At 42.7% G+C, this 24,963-nt stretch overlaps 4 protein-coding genes across 4 annotated transcripts; 2 read left to right on the forward strand and 2 right to left on the reverse strand.

The window, feature by feature from the left end:
• Positions 1 to 1,043: 1,043 nt before the first annotated feature.
• Positions 1,044 to 2,863, forward strand: LOC122023729 (ammonium transporter 1 member 2-like). The gene is made up of 2 exons (XM_042582017.1): positions 1,044 to 1,606; positions 1,691 to 2,863. Exons 1-2 carry the CDS (start codon positions 1,104 to 1,106, stop codon positions 2,676 to 2,678), a joined length of 1,491 nt encoding a protein of 496 aa, XP_042437951.1. The 5' UTR covers positions 1,044 to 1,103; the 3' UTR covers positions 2,679 to 2,863.
• A 43-nt stretch (positions 2,864 to 2,906) lies between these two features.
• On the reverse strand, positions 2,907 to 5,267 carry LOC122023731 (60S ribosomal protein L37-3). The gene is made up of 4 exons (XM_042582020.1): positions 5,139 to 5,267; positions 4,923 to 5,058; positions 3,448 to 3,549; positions 2,907 to 3,151 (listed from the first exon to the last, which is right to left on the reverse strand). Exons 1-4 carry the CDS (start codon positions 5,139 to 5,141, stop codon positions 3,108 to 3,110), a joined length of 285 nt encoding a protein of 94 aa, XP_042437954.1. The 5' UTR covers positions 5,142 to 5,267; the 3' UTR covers positions 2,907 to 3,107.
• A 1,863-nt stretch (positions 5,268 to 7,130) lies between these two features.
• LOC122023730 (101 kDa malaria antigen-like) lies at positions 7,131 to 7,994 on the forward strand. The gene has a single exon (XM_042582019.1). The coding sequence runs from the start codon at positions 7,229 to 7,231 to the stop codon at positions 7,781 to 7,783; it is 555 nt and encodes a 184-aa protein (XP_042437953.1). The 5' UTR covers positions 7,131 to 7,228; the 3' UTR covers positions 7,784 to 7,994.
• A 4,610-nt stretch (positions 7,995 to 12,604) lies between these two features.
• Positions 12,605 to 14,489, reverse strand: LOC122022256 (heavy metal-associated isoprenylated plant protein 9-like). The gene is made up of 5 exons (XM_042580205.1): positions 14,043 to 14,489; positions 13,779 to 13,950; positions 13,537 to 13,709; positions 13,358 to 13,448; positions 12,605 to 13,293 (listed from the first exon to the last, which is right to left on the reverse strand). The coding sequence occupies exons 1-5, from the start codon at positions 14,058 to 14,060 to the stop codon at positions 12,755 to 12,757; spliced, it is 993 nt and encodes a 330-aa protein (XP_042436139.1). The 5' UTR covers positions 14,061 to 14,489; the 3' UTR covers positions 12,605 to 12,754.
• Positions 14,490 to 24,963: the final 10,474 nt, after the last annotated feature.

The raw sequence follows: 24,963 nt of genomic DNA on the forward strand, positions 1-24,963 counted from the left end.
GGAAATCCTAGATATTTAATATTTTCACTTGAAAACATGTGTTAGGTTCTTAGATTCCATTTTTTTTAAAAAATTATATATTTATATTTAAGTAAAGACGGATTTTAAATTTAAATTTTTAACAACAAAATTTAAGATATTTATTAAGTAATTATAAAATTAATTCATCATCGAAAGTAAAAAAACATTTTTTTACAAATACAAATTCATCCTAGAATTATTATTTAATCTTCTTGTTTCAGTCGTAACTGACGGAATGAATGAATTCAAACCTTTGCGCTTAAATATACAGTGTTGACATTCAAGAGTATCAAGAGTGGCGCGCCATTATTGGTGCTAAAATCCAGCCAATAAGAACTAATTAATTAGATGCAGAATAAGTTGTGAACATGAACAATTTAGATTTGTCTACTGCATATTCTATTTGAATCTACAAAACATTTTTTATTCCAAAAATTTTGATTCCTTCTGAAGAAGTACAATCTGCCTCCATTGCCATAATTTGTCTCATATTTAAAGGCGAAATACAAATGTCAGCGACACTAAATAAATCGTTTTCTTTGTCATCGTGATGTCTGCTCTTGGATAGCAATTCAAGCGTCCCCGCGGGCTGGATCAACCGGTTAAGGCGTGACATCCTTGCACAATGAGTTGTAGGGTCGAAGGTCCACGGACGCGCACTGGATGAATAATCTGGGCCGGCTGTATTAAATTCCGGAGACACCACGCTTTAACCAGACCAACATTCACCGTTGATTTACTTCCTCCTAGGATTCTTGTGGGGCCAGGCCTAGGAGGCCGCTGGGCGGCGGGACCCGCTTTTTTTGCACAATTGGATAGCAATTCAAGCTTTCTCGCCGCTGGAATCCCCATGGAATCCTCCAGCGTTCTACTGTCGCACTCAACCATTGCAAATCTGCAAATTGACATTAATCAAATCCATCTTGCAGATGGTTGCATCATCCATTACATTGTTTTGATTTGTTGTGCGTCTCCCTCTCTATAAAATTCAAGCTTTAATGGCTTCCTTCGATATCCATCTTGTGTTGTTCTTTGAGTTCTTAGCAGTGCAGTAGTTCTTTGGACTTTGTTGGAACCAAAGAATGGCTTGCAGCGCCGACGACTTGGCCCCTTTGCTGGGGATCAACGGCACAGGCGCCGCCACCTACATCTGCAACCAGCTCTCCGACGCCGGCCACGCCATCGACAGCACCTACCTGCTCTTCTCCGCCTACCTGGTCTTCGCCATGCAGCTCGGCTTTGCCATGCTCTGCGCGGGTTCTGTGCGCGCCAAGAACACCATGAACATTATGCTCACCAACGTCCTCGACGCCGCCGCCGGCGGCCTCTTCTACTACCTCTTCGGGTTCGCCTTCGCCTTCGGCTCGCCCTCCAATCGCTTCATCGGCAAGCATTTCTTCGGTCTCAAGAACATGCCGGAGTCCGTGTACGGCTACGACTACTCCTTCTTCCTTTTCCAGTGGGCCTTTGCCATCGCCGCCGCCGGCATCACCTCCGGCTCCATTGCTGAGCGCACGCAGTTCCCAGCCTACCTTATCTACTCCTCCTTCCTCACTGGCTTCGTCTACCCTGTTCTCTCCCACTGGTAGTTCGTCGTGGTCTTTTATTTCGATTTCTTGTAATGATGTTGTTGGAGTTCGATTGGCAGGTTTAACAACCAATTGGGCAGGTACTGGTCCGGTGACGGATGGGCGGCAGCTGCCGCGAGCCCCGGCAAATCTCTCTTGTTCAAGTCCGGGGTGATCGACTTCGCCGGATCCGGAGTGGTTCACATGGTCGGAGGGATCGCCGGTTTCTGGGGCGCGCTCATCGAGGGACCCCGCATCGGGCGGTTCGACCATGCCGGCCGCACAGTGGCGCTGCGCGGCCACTCCGCCTCCTTGGTGGTGCTCGGCTCGTTCCTCCTCTGGTTCGGGTGGTTCGGCTTCAACCCGGGCTCCTTCCTCAGCATCTTCAAGTCGTACGGTCCTAGCGGCAGCATCCACGGCCAGTGGTCGGCCGTCGGCCGCACCGCGGTCACCACCACCCTCGCCGGCTGCGCCGCCGCTCTGACCACTCTGTTCGGGAAGCGCCTCCAGAACGGGCACTGGAACGTGGTCGACGTCTGCAACGGCCTCCTCGGTGGCTTCGCGGCCATCACCTCCGGGTGCTCCGTCGTCGACCCGTGGGCGGCCATCATCTGCGGCTTCGTCTCCGCCTGGGTCCTCATCGGCCTCAACGCGCTCGCCGCCCGTTTCAAGTACGACGACCCGCTGGAGGCGGCGCAGCTCCACGGCGGGTGCGGCACCTGGGGGATCCTCTTCACCGCCCTCTTCGCGCGGAAGAAGTACGTGAACGAGGTGTACCCGGGGCACGACAACCGCCCCTACGGCCTCTTCATGGGCGGCGGCGGGCGACTGCTCGGTGCGCACATCGTGGCCATCCTGGTCAACATCGCGTGGACCAGCGCCACCATGGCGCCCCTCTTCTACGTTCTCAACAAGCTCCGCCTACTGAGGATCACGGCGGAGGAAGAGCTGCAAGGCATGGACCTCACCCGCCACGGCGGCTTCGCCTACGTCTACCATGACGAGGATTCCACCGCCCCACACCTCGCCACCTTCCAGCTCAAGTCCGCCACCAACCGTGTCGACTCAGCAGCCACGCCGGAGGCTTAAAGCTTATTAGGAGTTACCGTTGTATCGTATGTGCATAAGCTCTAATTATAATGTTTGGACGATGGTTGTGCTCTTCCTTGGTCTTCAGTTTGTTTTGTTATGGTATTTGTGAATCGACAAACTGCAGCACACTTCCTGCACTATGTCGTTATACACATCAATCAAGCATAGTCGAGATTTTTCAAGGCAAGAAATCCTAATGAGATAACCTGATATTATACGCACAACTAAGTGTTGGAGCTTGAGTTTATTATAGTATTGAGTGTTGCTCAATAGTCAAGATTGTCTCAACTTAACATCAAAATATAAAATTTATATCCATAGTTCTTCGATAGGAAGTTGCAAGGAATCTAATTGATAAAATGTTCACGATGAACGCCAATGCAAAGAGGTGCTCCTCGATAAATAGCGATAAAATAAAACTCTTGATTAATTTGCTGCGGCAGCTTTCTTCCTTGGAGCTGCTTCAGTTCCTAGAAAAAAAATGATATCCCATGTATTAAATGTAAAAATGTTATAAGAGATAGACAAGGAAAAAACAACTTTTATAATGTTTTCAGTCCCAAAACACCCTAATAATAAAAAAAAATGCGTATGAACTCTTTTTATGAAAATATTGCTTATGATTTATTCATATATAGATAATGGGAACTGCGAAAATAAACATTATATATCTCGAATCGTCTATGTATCCAATGATCTCAACCCTTTTTTTTTATTATTATTAAAAGCTATTTTGCAGGCGTTCTGTTGAGAGAGAATAGCATACCTTCCCTGAAGTTATTCTTGAACCTCCGAGGAACATGACGGAGATATCTCATCCTACCTGTTCCAGTAGTCTTTCTCCTAATGGCCTTCACGCTCCAGTTATCTGCCTCAAGATGGCATGGTCAATGATATGTAATTACATAAATCAATCTTCAAGCAGCATGAAACATCATATGAGGAAAATATATATATACACTATAAATATGGAACAGATGAAAACACAATTTTCTGAACAAAGTGGCGTACCAGCATCAAGTGATAGATGCCATGCCCATTGTAAGGATTTGGCTAATTTGACCACCAAACAAAAAGACAGAACGCTAACAAAGATTATAAACCGCATAGTTTAAGGTTTTTTTACATCAATTTTTGGACTTATAAATGCTATTGCACCCCTGTTTTTTTGGTGGTAATAATGGAATCGTTAGAAAAGAGTCTATAATTAATGGTCAAGGAATGGAATAAAATTTTCCCAAGGACACTAACTAAAAGTCACATAAAACCTCCTCTTCTTATTCACAAAAGTCTCCTCTCAGTTCAAACGCATTCTATTCAACTGGCTTCTAAACCTCTTCCAACAGTTCAAAGTTTCAGTCAAAGCAATCATACAGCTATAGACCAAAGCTTCGGCTGTTAAGATGAGAAGGGTTAGAGAACTTGGGGGACAATAAGAAATTCTCATTCAAGCTCATCAAGAAAACTAACTGAATATATAAACAGATAAACAAATAATCTGTAATGTAACGACAATGTAGAGCTAAAATGTAGAAGAAAATGTTATCCTTGATCCAGTCTTTAGTTGGTATGTTATGGCTCGTAGAAGCTAATATCCTGAAAACTTGATACAGTTTTTGAAGATGATAAATTGGGTTTGAAAAGTAAATCGAAACAAATGCCCAGAAGGGTGATCCACACATCCACTAAAATTTATCTCCAAAAAAATGGCAAGGGATAAGAGGCTGTTAAAACTCACAAGCCATAACTCATGCCAAAAGAGTCCAAGCCAGACAACAAAACAATGGAAGGGATGATGTCTTCCTCACCTTTCGATCAGATGATTCAATGTCCGATTAAAATTGAGTTGAAAGATAGTTGACAATGACACAAACATAGATGGCTGGTGGTACTTATTAGGGGAATGTTTAATATGATTTTGAGCTCAAATCATGTCAATCACAAGTCTTTCTTGTTGATGTCAAAGTGGTTTTTTATGTTTGTGTGTGTGTGTGTTGCATGCATTGTTTCATAATTTTGTTACAGTTGTTAACATTCAGTAGCATAACAACAGTACCAAAAATCTCTTTATTCTACATGATTAAACAAGCATCTGCAGAACAAAACTCAATCCATTTGTAAGAAATAAAGGACATCACGAGAATATTTCCTTACGCCCAAAGGCCCAAAGATCCAATCCAGAACACAAATTGATATCAATACAGATAGATAATTCAGTAATCCCCAAATATAGCTGCTTACACTTTCGGATCCGAGCAGCAGGATAGCCACAGGAGCCGCAGCGGCTCTTCTGGAGATGGAAGCTCCTCCGTCCGCACCTCACACAGAGCGTGTGAGTTTTGTTTCTCCTCTTCCCGAAGCTCCCCGTGCCCTTCCCCTGCAGCGGAGTGAAGTCGTACAGATCAAGACCCAAGTAAAAAAATGGAAGCAGAGGTGGGAATTCGAGAGGGGACTCACCATTCGTACAGATCAGTGTTCTCCTCCGGTCGCCCCTCGAGGGACAGCTTGGCGGCGGCCGCGAGCGAAAAGAGCGGTTGCACCAAAGCCCTAGCGAACGAGGTGGAGCAGGAGCTGCATCGCATTTATAAGGCTAAACTTAATTGGACGGACGAGATTGAATTTTTTTTAACTTGAGTGGTACTGATGCGGCACGTGCGAAGTGAATCAATATAAATCAAGTAAACTAAAGTCTCATATTTTTTTCTTTCTTCCTACTCTTCTCAATTCACATATATCTAACATGTAAGATCGAGGTGCACTATGCTACAGTGAACTCTAGAACACGAAATATTTGATCGGCTCCAAAAACAGAATAAAAATCGAATGGATTGTGGGTTTGGCCTTCGATTTGTGGGTTGCAGTAACATATATGTGTTTATTTAAGACTAGAACTACTTAATTGTATGCTACCATGGGAAATTGAAGAGACTTGCTATTGGTACCGTATGGAAGAATAAACTGCATCGATTTTATTTATTTATTGAATATAAGATGCAGAAAACACAGAGGCTTTGTGGAGAATCATTTATAACCATCATTTTCTTTTTACTTTATATTTTTATGATACTTGCCAGCAGGCAAAATACTGCGTTGTCATTTTTTGAAGTGGTAACCCTTCAGTATGTTTCCTTGCTGATGAAAATGTCACGTAATCAAAATCTATCTTATTATCATTTTCCTTCCCTTCCCCAAATATAGCATCTTTAAGGTAAAGATACTTCAGGAGCCGAAGCAAAATTCATGTTAGATGTTTACTAATCAGTCAATCTCCTTTCATCCATTTATTTTTCACAATAGATAACGTAAATTGATGTTCATTGCTGTCTGGATACAGTGAAAATCAGAAAGATGTTAAGCTGAGGGTGTGACTACTGTATGTCAGTGTCGAGTTAGAAAAAAGGTCTTCGATGTTGACCTTTCGACACTCAAATCAACCATTGGAAAAAGGAAAGAAAATGAAACAACAACAAACACATATATGAATAGTAAATAATGTGTATCTCCGTCGGTGTATAGACTCCTTTTTTATATGCACGCTCTCTATAATTTGTCCTATGAAAGAAACTATCAAGAAAGTACCTTTGATCTGCCTATTGATCATGTCTTGTGTCAACGGTACTATCTCCCAAAAGGATTTTAAAAGATATATTAATGATCCTTTTGTTCCGCTGAACGAGATAGTCACTCGGTTAGTAACTCCTTCGTTTGGACAAACTCGGCTGCTCTTCCCTGCGGTGACTCAACTCGATAGCTTGTTTCCGTCCGACCGGACTAACACTTCGGTCGTCCCAACATAACTATGCTTTGTGATGAGCGCAGGATAATCTTAATTGTATAAGCGTTCTGTTTATACTAACCTTTATGGATCGAGCAGTTCGTTCTTGATCGGCCATTACAAAAGAGCTCTGTTCAATCTCCTTTGATAAGTCCGTTGACTTTAATCATAGTTGACTATAAGTCTCCTCGGATGAGTCTAGTGGCTAGCGCATGAGGTGTTGCCACCATGAGGTCTGGGGTTCGAATCTCGGTAAAGTCGAGGTAAATGTCTCCTTTATGTGCTAGTTACTATTCCAAAGGCTAGTAGCCGCCCGTGATTTACCTCCTCCGTGTTAACCTTGGGATAGATTGACGGGGTGTTGGGACGAATATATTCACCTTTTACCACTATAGTTAAGTACAATTTTCGTCCCTTAATCCGCACTTAGGGCCTCCTTATCACCGCATCAGGTACAGTCATATTTTGTTGCTGCTCCTTATTGCTTTTGTCGTGGTTTCACGCCGTGGCAGTTTTGATTTCTGTGACCATCAAAGGAAGTTGGAGGAGAAGGATCGAGCTGCTTCAAGCAAGGAATTTACATTGTCTCCCCTTTCGAAGGCATTAATTTCTTCGCCTGAACGAATTTGTTAATTCTTAGCTTGTCCCAACCCTTTTAATCTTTGCTCCAAGCCAAGAATTCATTCCATTTCCGAGCACATTTTACGAAGCTTCTATATAAGTATAATAATCCACCTCCACATGCACGAATCATAAGTTCTTCCTCATCGCCATGGTGGCCAGCAATAGCAACGGCAACGACGAGCCCCGTCAGCGCCAGGTCCAGGCGGAGATCAGGGACATGCTCTCAACGCTCACCGGCCGCCTCGCTGCCCTCGGAAGGTCCATTACGCGCTCCGACGGCGGCGGCGGCGCCGAGCACGGCTTCGGGATCATCACGCTCGCCGGCGAGAACAATGGCGCGATAATGAAGGCAGAGATGGAGGAACTGATGGACGTGCAGGGCGGCACGTTCGACGACGACAACGGCATGCTCACTTACGCCAACAGTAACTACCAGGCCGTCAACAACTCCATTATCCTCGGCGGGAGCACCATCGCCGACGACCCCGGCGTCCACGTGGACATAAAACGCCACATTGAGGAGGAGGAAGATGAGGTGGAGGATGCTCGCGAAAATAAAGAGGAGAAAAAGAAAAAGGAGAAAGAGGAGAAGAAAAAGAAAAAGAAAAAGAAAAAGGAGGAGGAGGAAGTGGAGGAGGAAGAAGAGGAGGGAGAAGAAGATGAGGAGAAAGAGGAAGAGGAAGAAGAAGTAGAAGCGGATTAATGGTAAATGTGAAAACAATTTAAAGAAAATAAGTCTTTGCCGGTGAATTTGGATATCGCAGATGAAAGAATTTATTTAAAGTTGATGTCTTGTTTTTTTTCCTTGGAGATGATGCACACATTTGTGTCATTTTGGATCTAATAAAGTATTGTATCTTCCCGACGAAATTGTGAACTGCACTGCGACTCGTGATATTGACCAACACTTTGGTGCTTCCTACCAAGTCCATGTCTTTAAACAATCATTGTGTAAAGGCGGGTCCCGCCGCCCAGTGACCCCCTAAGCCTGGTTCCACAGGGATTCTAGGAGGAGGTAAATCAACGGTGAATACTGGTCCGGGTAAAGTGTGGTGTCTCCGGAATTTAACACAGTCGGCCTAGATTATTCATCCAGTGCTCGTTCGTGGACCTTCGACCCTATAACTCATTGTGCAAGGATGCCACATCTTAACCGGTTGATCCAGTCCGCGGGAACGTCTTTGCAAAAGAGGGTGGTGGTGCAGGTGCCTTACACATGATCGAGCAGGGTGGTCTAGATGGTATAGAAGCTGTCTTTGCTTGCATGTTGACAACCAGTTTGCCTACAGGTCGTATTAGCTTAGTTCCAGGCCTAGTCAAGCTGCTGGCGTGCTTCTTTGAAGCAAAAATAGAAGGTACAGGTGTGGAGATGATACGATACATGGCAGTTCTAGAATGATGTATATGATTTGCTGAATAAGCTGCATAGTTTACTGAGACGAAGCATGTATGAGAATGATCATAGTTGATTTCTTGAACTATGTATTCTTCATTAGTTATATGCCGCAAGTAATGCAGAATGACAAAAGTTGCTGTGGCTATTTAACTATTTTCCTGCGTGTAAAATCAGTAAACAAGACCGATGGATCTTCTGGTAAGAATTTGCTTAGACAATTTTGCTTCTTTTCTGAAGGAACATATCATGTATGTTTTCAAGATATGTTTTTTGGTTAGACACAAATAGTCATTGCTTTTAACTTCAGTTTTGTGAAACTTACCACCATATGATCTCCTATGTTAGAGAAAATTTGCCCTATATATACATCCGTTGATTAAGAATGTAGTTTGCTTTGATATATAGTTTTACTTTTTGCGAGAAAAGAGCACATATGTTTTTAGTCTACTCTCAAATTATTGTTGGTTCTCTATAGTTTAGTTTTTATTTTGTTACTAACCACAGTGATGTTCACATCTTTGATGCTATATAATTGTCTTGGAGATCTAGTGCGTGCTTATACAGGACTTCTCCAACTTGGACAAAATATGTAAAAGATGAGTTGTTCAGAGTGCATAAAGAACTGGAGTTCAGAACCTATGGCAGTTGCCTAATTTAATTTTTTTCGCTTCGTTCATCCATGATCCCTGTAGTGCAGAATCTCTGATCCCTTCTCTCAATTGTGTCAGATCACGTCTTACCTGTAAAGTATCATTCAGAATGGGCTTGTGATTGGAGGCATGACCAAGGGGCTGCTTCGTGTTTCCAGTGTCAGCAACATGGATGGGCATGGGCATGCTGTTCACTGATATCATCATGAGATGTTGGAGTTGGAACGCCTGTACCATTTGGACACATGAATCCAGGTAGGAAAGGGTGGGCTGCATCTCTTTTCCACGTCCCTACCACCATGTAACACCCACCATGCGCAAGCACTCAAGCACACAGCCGCTCCCCCCAGCCATTTTCCACATGCAATGCACCACCTTTAACTCAAGCTTTGGAGGTAATTAGTTTTTTATCCTCTTCTCTATGGCCTCAGTTCATGTTTTATGCTCAATGTTAGCTTTAAAAACTTGGGCATTTGCTAATATCTTATCTGATCCAGTGGTAAGGTGGGGTCCATCCGGAAGAAGGTCATGACCACATGGAAGGTCAGGATTAAGACAGTCAACGTTCTTGGATCATTATCTGATCGGACGTCCTACTCGTCCGATCGGATCAAGGAATTGCCGGACCAACATTACTACGACTCGGCCAGGTATCGAGCTTCCGACGATCAGAGTTCATCGCCGAAACGTGTGTCGAGCGGTCGTCCCGCTCGGACTCTCACCAGGTCCCGGATCCGATAACGCAGAGACACGACTCCCTCATTCGGCAATAGTCGAATGGCGGCTGAGCGATCTTCCCGCTCGGCCCTAGAGACGGCAGCGCTAAGACATTGGCAGTTAGCAAAGTGGCTCTTCCACTCGCCCCCCATGATGAGTAGCCATCTGACGGATACGGATCAGCTGAGCGGCTCTCCCGCTCAGCACTCCCCCGCTTGGATCAGTAACGAACAAAGGGAACAGCTGAGAATATCTTCCTAGAACCAGTGTCGATGACAAACGACACGACTAGCGACATGTGTCAGACAGAGAATCGTACGGTGGAAGCTTCCACTGTCACGTCAAGGATATGTTCGGGCTGTTGAGGTATGACGTCAGACATGATTTCCTGATACGTCCTTTCAAGGTATGTTTTGAGGAACATGCACATCTTGGGAAGCGTGCATGTGTCTCCTGGGAGCCCTATATAAGAACCTCAGGAGCTTCGACGGAGGTATGTTCATGATACTGTAGCTATAGTTATGCTGCCAGTTTTATTTCTTTGCTTTCTTGTTGTTTCGTCGGAGATCTGACTTGAGCATCGGAGGATCATCGTCGGGGAACCACTCTCTGGCTCAGCACTGATGCTTTTGTATTTGTAGGCTAGTCTCGTCGGAGGTCCACGCATGATCAACAAGAGCATCATATCCCAACGTTCGTTACGTCGACTCTCGGACAAGACCATTATCTTTATCTTTAACTGATGATATATAAATCAAAGTACAATGCAACTGACATCAGTTCAATCTTGCTCAGCTGCTGAAACCGAATCTCACGATATCTTGTTGACATTGCCTGGTAGTACAGCTCTATCAAATGACTTGCTACTCTGGAACAGTAAGAATTTTAGCAATTAGATCTTCGAATATGATCTTATTTCTGCGAAAAACTTTTATTCTCATATACTGTGTCATATGTATTCAGAATTGGCGATGAGCTTTGCCATTTAGTTTTTAGGGTGAATTACATTTTAACCCCTGAGATTTGACTAAAATACAAAATGACCCTCGTGGTTTCAAAAGTAACAAAAAAGCCCCTCTGACCGATAATATTGTAACATTATAACCCTTTTGTTAGGACCTTTGTGTTCGGCTAGAGGGGGGGTGAATAGCCTTTCTTTCGCTTTTGACCTACAACTTGTTAGTGGAAGATAAAGGAAACAAATGAACAAGTATGAAAACAAAAAGGCAATGCTAACTCCCTTTGTTTACTTGGTCTCCACCTCCTTGAGGTGACTAATCCAAGGCGCACACACCCACACAATGAAGTTCCACTATAAACTTCTCCTTCTCGAATGACAATCGAAGGTGGAGAAACCCTTACACAATCTCCTCTTCCTTTTACAAAGTGAAAATTAGGATCAGAAGAAAAAGTTTGAGTATCTGTAGGCTTGACGATTACTTGATGAGCACTTTTTCGGTTTTAGAACAGTTGGTTATCTCCAAGCTCTAAGAATTGCTTTTATAGTTTTTCCGACATCAGTCGACTGGTATACCTATCAGTCGACTGATGGACTTTAACGACACTAAAGATTTGACGAGATTTTGAGCCGCCACTTCATAACGGTCATCTACCAGTCGACTGGTACCAGTACCAGTCGACTGGTACTTGCCTCAAATTACCCTGGCGACATTCTGTCCATTCTGTGCCTTGGTACCAGTCGACTGGTATAAGTACCAGTCGATTGGTACTTTATACTTCTGAAATTTACAGCAGTTTGTACCGTCTCAGTTTTACATTATTTTATACACTTGAATTTACTTCCTTAGCTTAGACTTCAAGCCTCCAAGCACCTTCCCTCAGCCTTACGCCCCTAGGATGCTTCTGTCTCCACGACTCCTCATCCTTGCGCTTGCCTTCAAGGGCTACCTTTGGCTCCGTCATGCTAAGTCTCCTTTTTGCCAATAGATCGCACCTCCGGATCTTTCCTTGCCAAAACTTCATACTTGGTCTTTTCTTTGTATCTGCTCACTCAATACTTATGTTAGATCACAATTAATGCCTAGCTTAAACTATTTTAACCAAACATCAACAATGAGTAATGTCTTGAGCAAGATTGCTCCAACAATTGACGTTGGGAATGCACACTAAAATGTTGATGTCATCATAAATTCCTTTTTTTGGACAATAATACTCTTATTATGTTGTGAATTTAAATCCGGGACAATACTACCCTTTAATAAAAGAAAGGTAATTGCAAAACAACCTGATGAACTAATCCTGCGTAGTCGATCTGGGCTCGTGTAGCCGATAGGAAGGTTGCCTCCGATCGGTCAATGCCCGGTCGAGAAGACCAATGGATATCTGCCCTGCAAAAGCGAAAAGCATCCGACCTAGCAACGCTCGATTGGGAGTGGTGTCTCCGGTCGGGCAACGCTCGATCAAGTAGTCAACCGGGTAGCGTCCGATCGACAAGACTAAGAAACATCCGAGTGACCAAGGTATTATTGACCAATGATTTTATATATGAGGTTGTTTTGCAATTACGTTTCTTTTGTTAAAAGGTAGTATTGTCCCGGATTTAAATTCACAACATAATAAGGGTATTATTGTCCCAAAAAAAAAGAATTTATGATGACATCCGTATTTTAGTGTGCATTCTCAGCGTCAAAGGGTTATAATGTTACAATGTTACCGGTCAGAGATTTTTTTGTTACTTTTGAAACCATGAAGATTATTTTGTACTTAAGTCAAACCTCAAGGGGTAAATTGTAATTCACCCTAGTTTTTAAATCAAAGTTAAAGTTCATAGATAACATAAACAACTAGGAACTGATTATACACGAGTTTAGAGTACATATAAACTAGGAAATGCCACAGCTTTCTAGCTCCAACATTACATACAGATCTCGATTCCTACATGGACGGCGTGTCATGTGATGCAACAGGCATTCGGATTCTCATCACTGAAGAGCTGCGGCGGCGGAGGTGGAGGCTGCTCGATCATGTAGACCGGCATCCACTGCACCATCATCCTCCTCGCCATTTCTTCCTCACCCATGAAATTGCCGTGCCAATAATACATCATCCTCTTCGCCATGTCTTCTTGACCTGCACTCGTGATGCCGCCGTTGGCTTCGCGGCCCCCGCCTTCTCTCTTTTCGTCTTCCTCTTTCTCACTTGCATTCTCTTGCGCTTCGGCTTCGGGTGCTTTCTCTTCTTCCTTCTTCTCATTGGTATCTTCCTTTGTCTCCCCGCCCTTCTCCTCTTTCTTCTCTTCTGGTGCATTTTCCTTGGGTTTCGTTTCTTCTTCTTCTTTCTCCTCCTCCTCCTTCTCCTTAGACGGTGGGGGGACGATGCTAGCTATCTTCCCGGTGCGCCTGTGGATGTACTCCACTATCTTTTCGCCGTTCACGGTACCGGTCACAGTGACCTTCCCGGCAGTCATGTCGGTCTCGGCCGTTTGCACTCCTAGAAAACGACAGTCAGTTGCCATGCTGATTCTTGATTAAGGTCAGTGCAGTTAATTCGTTACCTCTCATCTTTAGTATCTTTCGCTTCAGCTGCTCCGCGCACGCCTCGCAGTGCATGTTGACAAGGAGCTCCACCGTGGCCATGCCACTCTCCTTTTACAAACATAAGCCAAGTCCAAAACTATGAGAATTCATCTGGGAAATGATAGAATTTCAGAAGGCGTGCTTGAATTTTCAGTACCTGAGGCCGAGCAGCTTCCGGCTTGGAGTCCCCTTCCGCCGGGGGCAGGGGAGAGAGCACCAGGACCTGTCTCTGCGTCCTCTTTTGGATTCTTGAGCACAAGGCTTGAGGATCCACCATCCCCTTGACTTTGACCAGGTTCTGCATCATGTCCACCTCGACACTTTCGACACCTGAAAATAGTTCAACACCAATTTCTAATTAAATTTGAAGAAAGGAGTTTCAGTGAGTTTAGGTGCGACCTCTGCATTTGAGTATGCACTTCTCAATCTTCTTTGCGCATCCGACGCAGTGCAAATCCAGAGATAAGACAACGGGTGGAGGAGGACCTACTGGCTTTGCTTCCTCTTTCGTTTCCTCTGCCTTCTCTACTTTCTTCTCCTCGGCCTTCTCTCCTTGTTTGGCCTCTACCTCCTGTCAAAACGAACGAAAGAAAGACAAGTTTAGCTGCATTCTTTTCGAGAGATTAAATAAAATTCCAAACAATTAAATGTAACCATTTTTACCTGCTTAGCCTCGCCCATTTCGGAACCAGCAATCCCACACGGCCTTGGATGAGTATTTCTTATAAACAATGTAACTTCACTCGAGCAGATTCAAGAGCACTCGAGCAGGGTAGGTGGGGAGGAGGAGCTTGGGGCTTGTTTGAATCCTAACAATGATTTGTGTGATCGAATTCTTATTTTCTGACCAGGGATGAGTGGAGAAGAGGGAGGGGATCATGCGCAAGAGTGTGTAGGGGAGATTTATAGACATGCTAGGCGTGGGTGTCAAGAAGAGAAGGAAATCAAAACACTTGACACTGCTTTTCCTTTCCTTTACTTGTGCTCAAAGTATTATAGTAAAAGGAAAGATGATGAGAAAGTGATGAGGATTTCAGTGGGACAATAGAATACACCCATCATAAAGAGAAAAAGAGCATCGCCTGAGTGGCTTGGTTATGACTCGGGAAGGAACTTGCTTAGGAGAGGTGAGATGTTCTTTGGGATTATGTATAAAAAAGGGAGAAAGAAAGACGAATTGGTTAATCATCTCCTGCAGCAACCTGAAACTGAGTTGATTTCAGAAGTTGGGTGAACCAAGCGAGAAGATGTTGATTGTGATGTTTTGTTGTGTTCTCTAGATGCTCTCAATGAACAAAGTTTAGATGTTACGCATCTTCAAAGGTGTATGCAATCTCTCTACTTTCAGAGATGCGTGTTCGCCTTGGAAATTCATCTTAAGTATTCAACTCAGCCCTCTACCTCCCAGCTTTGCACCATTTCATTTAATTGTGACTATATGCTTTCGTCTTCGATCGACTATCTTAGCTATCTAACTCAGCCCTTGATCTACCTGCCTTGCGGTATGATCCAGTCTGAAAATTAAAAAGACCGTTAGTTGAGAATGTGATCTTATATGGTTTACTGGATGAAGATTCTGAATTATCCTACAATACAAAGAATATTAGTACTAATACAAAGAATATTAGTACCGGGTCAGAGAAGGAGTTCTAATATTTACCTTCGGACATTCAAATCAATACTCGATTTTGGTGAAGAGAATAATAGAAATAAGCAGTAGCATAGAGCGTATGAAATAATGGAGCATCGTATACCTCCGCTTGTATATGGAGACCCTTTTTTATAATGTTATTGTAACATTTATGCACGCCTCCCAAGGTATATGAATATTTTTCAAAATTTTCCTAAGAAAAAATAAGTTGAAAAATGTTTCTGACACCTTTCTTAAGTGAACACACAAATCTCTATGATGTGACGGGCTAGAAGTTTTTTATAGTACTATTTACATGCAGGATATTCTCTATTATCGGTAACACAAACTTCTAAAAGAGTATGATAAGACATGCATGTGGGTCCCTCTGTAGACCGACCGAACACCACTCGATCGGGATGTCACCAGCTCGACTGTATAGAGTGAAGCAATTGACCTATTCTTCACTCGTCTTTATTGTTGTCGGAGATGCGCATTATGTCCGATCAGACCTAAGGTTCGATCGACAAGAGCAGTGGTCTGGATAACTTAATATTCAGTGATTAATCTCAGCTGCAAGTTGCGGAAGAAGGTCGTTCGGATGATTTCGTCGGCCTTTCACGTTCAATTGGCTCTAGGGTCTGCTCGACTAACCTTACCTAATCTGTAGGTGCAGCGGAGGCCGGCAAGAGGGGGGGTGAATTGCTGCAAACAAAAATAATACTACCCTCCTCGGATTTCAACTCAGAAAAGCAATAGTAAAATTAAAACAAGCAAGGAAATAGAAATTAAGTAGTAGACAGGATTTAACCTGGTTACAACCAAGGAGGTTGTTAATCCAGGGCAGTAGAAAAAGCTCAGTACAAAAATCTCCTTTGCTGAAGGCGGAGAAGCCTTTTACACTTTGGAAGCTTAGAACTATTGCTAGGAAAAAATACACAGTTGATTGCTTGAGTTGTCATTTCTTTCCTAACTCCAGGGGCCTTTATATAGGTCCTGGAAATCTTATCCTGAGAGTCCAAGGCGCCTCCAGCTCGGTCAGCGGATAAAACTTTATCCGCTGCGCAAACGGTCAACTTTGACGGTTGAAGGCGCCTTGAACAAGCCTTGAAGGCACCTTCAAGTTGAAGGCGCCTTCAAGACTGTTGAAGGCGCCTTGAGTTGGATTTTCCAGCACAGCTCCTTTTTCCAGCTCCTTTGCATGGGTTTCCGATGCTCCGTTCTTTTGGGTGATTTCGGCCAACCGAAATAGGACTCAGCCGAACCCAATTTCCGGCCTTCTCCTCGAGCAGCCTTCCGTCCCGGCTTAACGTCCCTTGAATGTCGTGCACGCTCTTCACGCCCACCGGAATACTCTTCCATAGCTCTTTCGTCCTTCGGACGCACCGAGCCTGTCGGCTCCCTTCCCGTGTCGTCCTTCACGCTAGCTGCGTCTTCCGCTCGACTTCCTACACTCCTAAGCTCCTGCACACTCAGACACAGGGATCAAACATAAAGCAGGACCTAACCAACTTAGTTGATCACATCAAAACACCACGGGGTCCAACATAATCCACAGTTTTGTAGTTCACTCGATCCAACGATTTTGACCGTTTGACTTTAACCTCCATGTCAACCGATCTTCGTTGATTTGACCCACTTTTAGGGAGGGGTTCATCTTTATCACCATATCACACAACTTCATTGATTCCCTTCAGCTTGGCCCGATAAACGATTTGCTCTAACCCGATCTTAACACATGAAAAAGTTAAATTGCATTAACTCGGATCAGTTAACTCATTTATCTACTAATTCAATTTTTAGTCCAATTTTCAAATCACTTAGTGATTTTGTTTATGACATTTGCATGTCCATCATGTTGGATATATCGTGTTCTTAAAATGTCACATGACATCAATTTCTTAGACATTAGATAGTACTTCAAACAAAAGTATTTGAATATAGTTAAAGTATATTAGTCGTAGTCTCGGCAATCTAATAAACATACCATGTTCGCGTTTAGATTCTTCATGCATTAGAAGAACATGTCATGCTTCGAACATTAATAACAAGAAAAAAAATGCTTTTAACACTTCATTTGGAAATTTGATCACTCGCTATACAGCGGACATATATATGCCATAAAAAATTAATATATATATATATATATATTTCTATTTTTGTAAGTGAATATTATAATTTCTGTATGATCAGCTTTCTTTCGGTGGAATATTATGGCCACCCAACCAATCAATCACCCTAAAGCTAAAAGGACGCATTATAATGAGATGTTTTGTTTTGTGTGGAAATGTATGCATGGAAGTGGATGGGCGACATGCAAACTTTTACAAGCCTTTCATGTTTGCTGTTGCCAACTTTTTTAAGTAGAGAACGAACAGAACAGGCCATGACAGATATGCAATTAGATGCCTTCATTCATTCATATAACTTTATAGACTTTACAAAAGGCTACTGAGGCCGCTACAGAGATTAAGAGGCCAAAGATCATATTCAAGCATGGTTTTATATTGTGATCACTAGTTCATGTGTATATTTATGGACTACATACAATAGACTTTCTTATGTACCAGGAAAGCCCGGGTCTAGGTGCAATTAAGGGTATTAAGTTGTTGTCTAGATATCCGTAGTTCAATCTATCATCGCTATCAATTCGTCAAAATTCTTTATTGTCATGACAATAACATTAGGCCTTTCAATATCATACATCTTCACATTTCTGTTCAAATCTTAACTCAGTATTCCCATAGACGATGTTAATTTAATCATGCCCAAGAATGTCGACGAGTGAATTACCGGTGAGTTGATTGTTGTCAACTTAATTGTCAATCGTCGAGTAACAACGAGGATGATGATATAGTTAGGAGCCTAGACGAAGATGATCCTATCCGCGAATGTCGACGAATGAATCACCGGTGAGTTGGATCTGTTGTCAACTTAATTGTTAATTGCCGAGTAACAACGAGGATGATGATATGGTTAGGAGCCTAGACGAATATAAACAAAAAGAAGAGGGTTAGAATGACAGCCACCAGGTTCCCCGGCATAACTACTCTGATGCTCAAGTTAGAGGATGAAGAAGATGAGTATTCAGATTTTGATGTACGCAAATGTGTATATGTACCTATATACCAGAATGGATTATCTTTTATAAGGAGATCACATGTTCTTTCTTTTTATTCCTTTTTCTATGTTGTCATTATTTAATTTCTTAAATAATATGAAATTTGTTCATGCGACTATTTTTTTCCCGAAATAATCTAAGATTTCTCTCATGTTTATCCTTTTCCTGAAATAATCTAAGATTTGTGCGATGATTTATTCTTTCCTAAAATGGCCATGCGTCATGTGTCGCCAAGAGATTAGGAAGCCAAGGGGGCAATGACTCAAAAGTCGAGAGCCAGGAGGCTAAGGAGCAGGGAGGGATGAGTGTGTGTGGGGGGTGAAAGGCTAAGGAGCCAAGAAGCCTGAGAGTCGGGAGGCTAAGGAGTCGGGAGGCCAGAGAGTTGAGAGGCTCAAGAATCAGGAGGCTCGAGAGTTGGGGGGCCCCAGACCAAGGAGCTGGGAAGCCCTAGACTTTCCTCTGTTAGAACTACCTTAATAGTTTTCACCAATCTATGCTTATCCACGTGGTGTCTATTGATCATTCCCCGAATCACAAGTCTCCCCTTCAAGCCTATTTGAAGGAGGGGAGAGTTCGATTGACTATACTATTGTGTAATTGGAATGATCCCATTTGCCTCTACTGCTTAAGTCATGTGGTAGATCCATTACATATTTATGAAAAGATTACGCATTAAATGCCAGCATACCTCGGTCATCATACCCTTAAATGTAGTTATTAGAGTCGAAATATGCTAGAGGGTGTTAGAAAGAGCCCTAGAGCCGATCATGTGATGATTGTTGTATGGACTCGATGTATCATATTCCTATATTTATAAAGGCATTTCTTTATGGTTATTATACTTACTTGTATTGGTGTCAAATAATTGAATATAATAGCGTCCTTGAGTAAAAGGTTCTTATCTATATCAATCGATTGGTTGAATTGATAATGAGATGATATAGAGAACACTACTCTTAATTATTTCTAATCAAGTATTAACATTCAGGGACAATGTTAATGCGATGAGACTAGCATGTAGGTCAACTCAATGACTTGATCTCACAAGTCATGGATATTAGATATCAAGTTGACACATAGGTATGCATTAGAGAATATATACTGAATGACCCGCTATGAGAAAGTATCACGGATCGTTATATGAGTGTCATATACTTTCTCATGTGACTATTAGTATGACTATCAGTCCTTGGACCTGAAGTCACCATGGTTCCCTACATAAGGAGTTGCATACTTTGGCTTCGTCAAACGTCACTCGTAAATGGGTAGACTATAAAGGCGACTACTGGGTATATAACAAATTATGCGGAGGGATGTGAGTGATGTAGATGAGATCTATCCCTCCTATATAACGGGAGTGATATCATGATTCTTGATAGAGTGAGACCACTAAATGCATGACCATGCCCAAATGAGTCAATATGAGATATTGAGTTCATTTTATTAGAGTGAGTCTACTTAGAGTTCAAAACATAGATTGATTAGAGGATGACACGGTCTATGCCTTAATTGATCAATTTAGATGTCAATGATAGAAGGACATTGTCACATATTGTGAGAGTCACAATTAGTAGTCACAATGGTGATGTTGGATCTCAACATTCTTGTAACTTGGATAGTAATGATGTGTTGCTAGATACCGCTCATTGCTTATGTTTCTAAATAGGTTTAGGAGCATTGCCAACGTTACAAGAACCTATAGGGTCACACACAAAGGGCAGTTAGATGGAGATTAGGCTCATATGATGGACCAAGAGGATTAGGTTCATGTGATGAATCAAATTAGATTACGAGTAATCCAAATTAGACTAATTGAGTTAGACTCAATTTGATTCATGTGTCGAATGAGTCTAATTTAGATTATGATTCATTGAGTCAATTTAAACTAATGAATAGAGATTCATTAAATTAAATTGATTTGAATCAAAGGTTAGATTTGATCAACCATGGGAGATAAGAGGTTAAGTTTGACTTGACTTGAGAGGGAAGATGAAGGGTCAAGTTTGACTTGACCAAATGCCACTTCATTGTGACTTGGCATGGGCCGGTTAATGATGGTGTTCCACATCATCAAGGTTACATCATTGTATGCCACCTCATGAGGAAGACCAAGAGTCATGACTCTTGGTATTACATGGAGGTATAAAACCTCTAATAAGTGGCCGGCCACATTAGTGTGTGATGAGAAAAGCAATTGTGTGCTCATTCAAGGCTTCTTCTTCTTCTTCCTCTCATCTCTTCTCTCCTTCTCCTCCATTGCCGAGACCTCTCTAGGGTGCTAGCACACTCTAATTGGTTCTCTCCACCTTTTTCCGTGTGAATACGTATAGAGGAGTGTACACTTGACACTCTACGAGATCCGGCAACCATTTGGACGAGCGGGATAAGCGAAGGGCTTTGCTACAAGGGTAATCTTCCTTTTCATGTAGATCTAAAGTAGATCTAGTATAGACAAACATGTACATGAATGTTTTTATTTATCTTCGTACGGATCCGTGGACAGCTTCGAGGTTTCCGCAACGCAAAAAATGGTTTTTGCAGTTCGAAAATGCTAACAGTGGTATCAGAGCCACGTGCGAAGCTTGTACATGTTTGTATTTGTTATTATGAAAAGGTTTCAGATCTGTAAGTTTCTGTAATTTTTCTACTTTTATGGATTTTGTGAGTATTTTTCTTGTAGAGGCGAAGCAACAAGTGCTTGGACACTTGTAGCCTTCAAATACCGAGAAAAACCTTCCGAAACGGCAAGGTCTCGCCCAAACAAAATTATTTTTTTTTGGGACAGTGACTTAAGGCGCTATTAGATCAGTTTGGGACACTCGCGACATTCATTTCGCGAGAAGGGGCGCTGCCCCTAACCCCGCAAGGGGTATTGTCTCGCGATCGCGCCTGAAAATCGCTAAACGGGACCCGCCGGGAAGCTGTTACTCATAAAATTGATAAAACAGTAGTAAAATTATAGAAATTTATGTAAAATACATAATGTCACGCCCCGGAGGAGTCCCTGTCTGAAGAAATTTCGGCAGCATCTCCCCTGTACGGCGAACAATCTGAGACTTTCTACATATCCACATACCTCAGCCACATGCGGCTGGAATAATAGTAGAAATAAAATACAATCACAGACATTCTACGCAGTTTATATAACAAATAAACAGAGCAATAATACTCTGACTCGAAATCAACCCTACTCAACTACACTCGTAAAGCTCAAATCCGATTTTTCCTACTCCACTACACTCATAAAACACAAATCCAACAAACTCACCTCTTCTGCTGTCCAGACAAGCATGTAGTAAAATATATCGAATAAAAATCCATCAACAAGGACAATCCATACAATATCCAGGTATCAAACAAAACCAAGTGTAAACATGGTCAAATAAGAAGCAAAACAAAACCAAAAGATCCATAAGTCTTCGGGTCTTCAGGGGACCAGCAGCTAGAACTCTCTCCTGACAGCATCATCCTGAAATATAACAACAATGGAGGCGGGGTGAGTCCAACACTCAGCAGATACAATTGATATGCAAAGTAAGGAAATAACACCTAGCACTAATCATGCGTACAGTCTCCTGATAAAATAAAGGTAAATGCAAACCGAAGTAAAACAGGAGAGAAACTGTACTAACCAGGACCTGGGTATCAGGACAAACAGTCCGAGTGGTATAGAAATCCTGTATGCATGTCAAACATAGGTATCCAAACAATATGCAGCATATAAATGCAACAAACACAAACACAAGCAATAAATACATCATGCATATGATGCCAATGTCATGGTCACCCCTGACGCCAGTCAGCCAACTCACAACAAAAGTGGACCGAATGGGTAGGGCTGTGACGACCGTGCACTCTGCATCACTACCCCTGATGAGTGACCGAGTGAACGGGATGCTGTCGGAGTACACACATACTCCTACCCCAAATCATAAATGGGGGAGCGCAATGCTCTCATCTCCCGGTACACGATGACGGGGAGGGGTCTCGACGTGCTATCACGCTGCAATCACACTACCCATGAGCGGACCAACGGAGCACCGAACGAGCAAATTGACGTGCTACCACGCTGCATCACGCTACCCATGAGCGTCAATAACGGAGCACCGAACAGTGATGAAACTGGCGATGTGCTCGACAATAATGGAGCAATCTATCACACAGCATGCAATTATGCGAATGGTGCATGACACTAAGCATGGTAATATACTGAACCAAATCTATATACATACATGATGTGCACCATAATCAATAAATCATATCAAGATTTCACAGATCAGATAGGGTATCACACCTAGGTCCTGAACATGGTGAAGAATGGTTATATCACTACCCTTAAGCATGTGAAATCAGGTAAGCAATAACATGAGATGCCAAAACAAACAAACAACCGAACATGTAATAGGTATCGGGTAGTGATTAACCGAAACAAATAAGAAACATAATCTTTGCTATTTGTTAAATTCATTACTATGCATATCAAATGACAATGGATACCTATGTTTCAAAAGTACCCGCCTCCAAAAGAAAGGTCCAATCCGGTAATCGAGATACTCGTCTCGTATCAATATCCTGTAATAAATCAAACATATGCGGATTTAGCTAATTCCCTTGTATATTTAATTAGCTAACCAACCATAAACCAAATCCAACTAGGTTTAACCTAATCCATTTCACAATTACAATGGATTAGATATCCCCAATTATCTACAATCAAATTGTATTAGATTAATACATGAACTAATATCTAACCATATAAAAATCCGAATTCTCTACAGCATGTATCACGATCTAAAATAATCAAATTACACTATGATCTACAACTAAGACCCAAAACCCAGTACCTTACCTTGATTCCTAGCACTGTTGCTGCTGGATGAATTTGATGCCGTAATAGAAAGTCCACAGAACAACCTTTCTTGCTGGTATCCTTCACAAAACGGAACAAGATGAGATCCGGCAAGAAGATTACAAATCAAACAATGCCTAATCTCTACAGACCTATACAGAAAATGCACACTTCCTACCAATCTGATCTCACTGATCTCAGCCATAGTTTACCCTAACTCAGTGCCGACAGCTTCCTCTCGTTGTAATCCACTGCAGCAGCGTCGCTTGGTCCAATCCGGCGAGCAAAGAGGGAAAATAGCACTGTGAGCGGCGCGAGGAGAGGAAAGAAAGTAGGACCCTCGGCGTCGGCACCTAGGGCAGAAGCAATGGGCACACTGGGTCGGATCTGGTGGGCGGCACTGCTCTGTGCGATGCCAATCTAGGGCAGAGGCGTCGTGAGGGAGGAGGAAGAGGGATCGGCCGGGCTAGGGCAAAAGCTAGGAGTCGGCCCGAGGAGAGGAACGGAGACCCTCGGTTGGCTCTCGTCGGCCGACGATGAACAGCTCCGCGTGTGGTTTGTGCCGGCAGAGGAAGAGAAGAAGGAAGATGCTTCGGCGTCGCGGAGGTTAGGGCACAGGCGGTTCGGCGGGGGAAGAAGAGAAGGAAAGGGAACGGCTCGCGTGGGTTCGGCGGGGAAAAAGAAAACGAAGAAATAAAGAAAACGAATTAAGAAATAAACATTTCCTCGCTAAAACGGGGTAGCCTAAACAGACTTTTCCGGGTCCCATTTTTATCCTCGTATACTCGTCCATACGGTCTCCGAAAAATTTCAGAAATTTTTTTAAAAATTCTGAAAAATTTCCTTATCATTATTCGCCATTTTCCGGTATTTTACACATAATTTAGAATTATGTATGATATTGTGATGGTCATGATCCAAAAACCCCAATGTGATTGGTTAAAATTGTGTTGACGAGAGACCTTTTGATGACTTGGTCAACATATAGGACAACTCATCATATCCTCTCTTCTCCGGGTCATGCAACTCGGTCAACATTTCAGCCACATCATTTTGGTTGTTCCGTCTTCTCAGCTTCTTGACGGGATCATATTTGGTATGTCTATGGGAACTTCGCCTGATCTGGAACGTGAAGATGAATGACACTGGAAAACTCTACCATCATCATGATCCTGATGAATTTCGACTAACACATTACATTCTCCCCTCACTCCATAGGTATTCGGGAGTCGAGAAACTAAGTCAGATCCTTAGATGGTCAGCAGGTCAGTTTTTATATTATATTATCCGTCATAACTCCTCGATTAGATACTAAGGATACAGCTTCCCGACTAGATACTCATGGTACAACTTCCAAATCCATATCTAGGGGCCTCGATTTTGATTATGGGCTAGGGGCCTTATTCTTCGATTAGGAACTAAGGGCTTAGCTCCCCAATTAGACTTTGCACCCTCGACCCATGGAGCTTTGCTTCCTCTTATTGCTACGGGCTTTGATCCCTCGTATTGCTATGATCTTCACTCCTTTTGATAGTCGGGGTTCAGTTTATTTTCTCCTTAACTTTGCAGATATTTGAGAGTCAAGGAATCAATACTATTTATCTCTCTGACTCCACGGGCATTCGGGAGTCGGGAGACCGAGTCAGATTATAGTTGAACGACGACTATAAACCCTTGAGCAGTGAAGATTATAGTCTAACGACCACTATAAACTCTTGAGCAGTGAAGATTATGGCTAAGTGGCGACTAATAGTGATGATTACAATTGAGTGACAACTATAAACCCTTGAGAAGTGAAGATTACAGCCGAGAGATGACTGTATGTTAGTACAGGTTGCACTAATAATCTAGTTTTGATGTATGACAAATAGGTCAAAGTTAGATGTGTTGTTTGTCTAACTATTTTATCAAGTGTGCAGAAGTTGACCGGTCTGAGGGACCTAACACCAAGCTGAAATCTAGCTAGGTCCATGGGGTCCAATAG

The sequence above is a fragment of the Zingiber officinale genome, chromosome 9B, assembly GCF_018446385.1.
Source record: "Zingiber officinale cultivar Zhangliang chromosome 9B, Zo_v1.1, whole genome shotgun sequence".
NCBI lineage: Eukaryota > Viridiplantae > Streptophyta > Magnoliopsida > Zingiberales > Zingiberaceae > Zingiber > Zingiber officinale.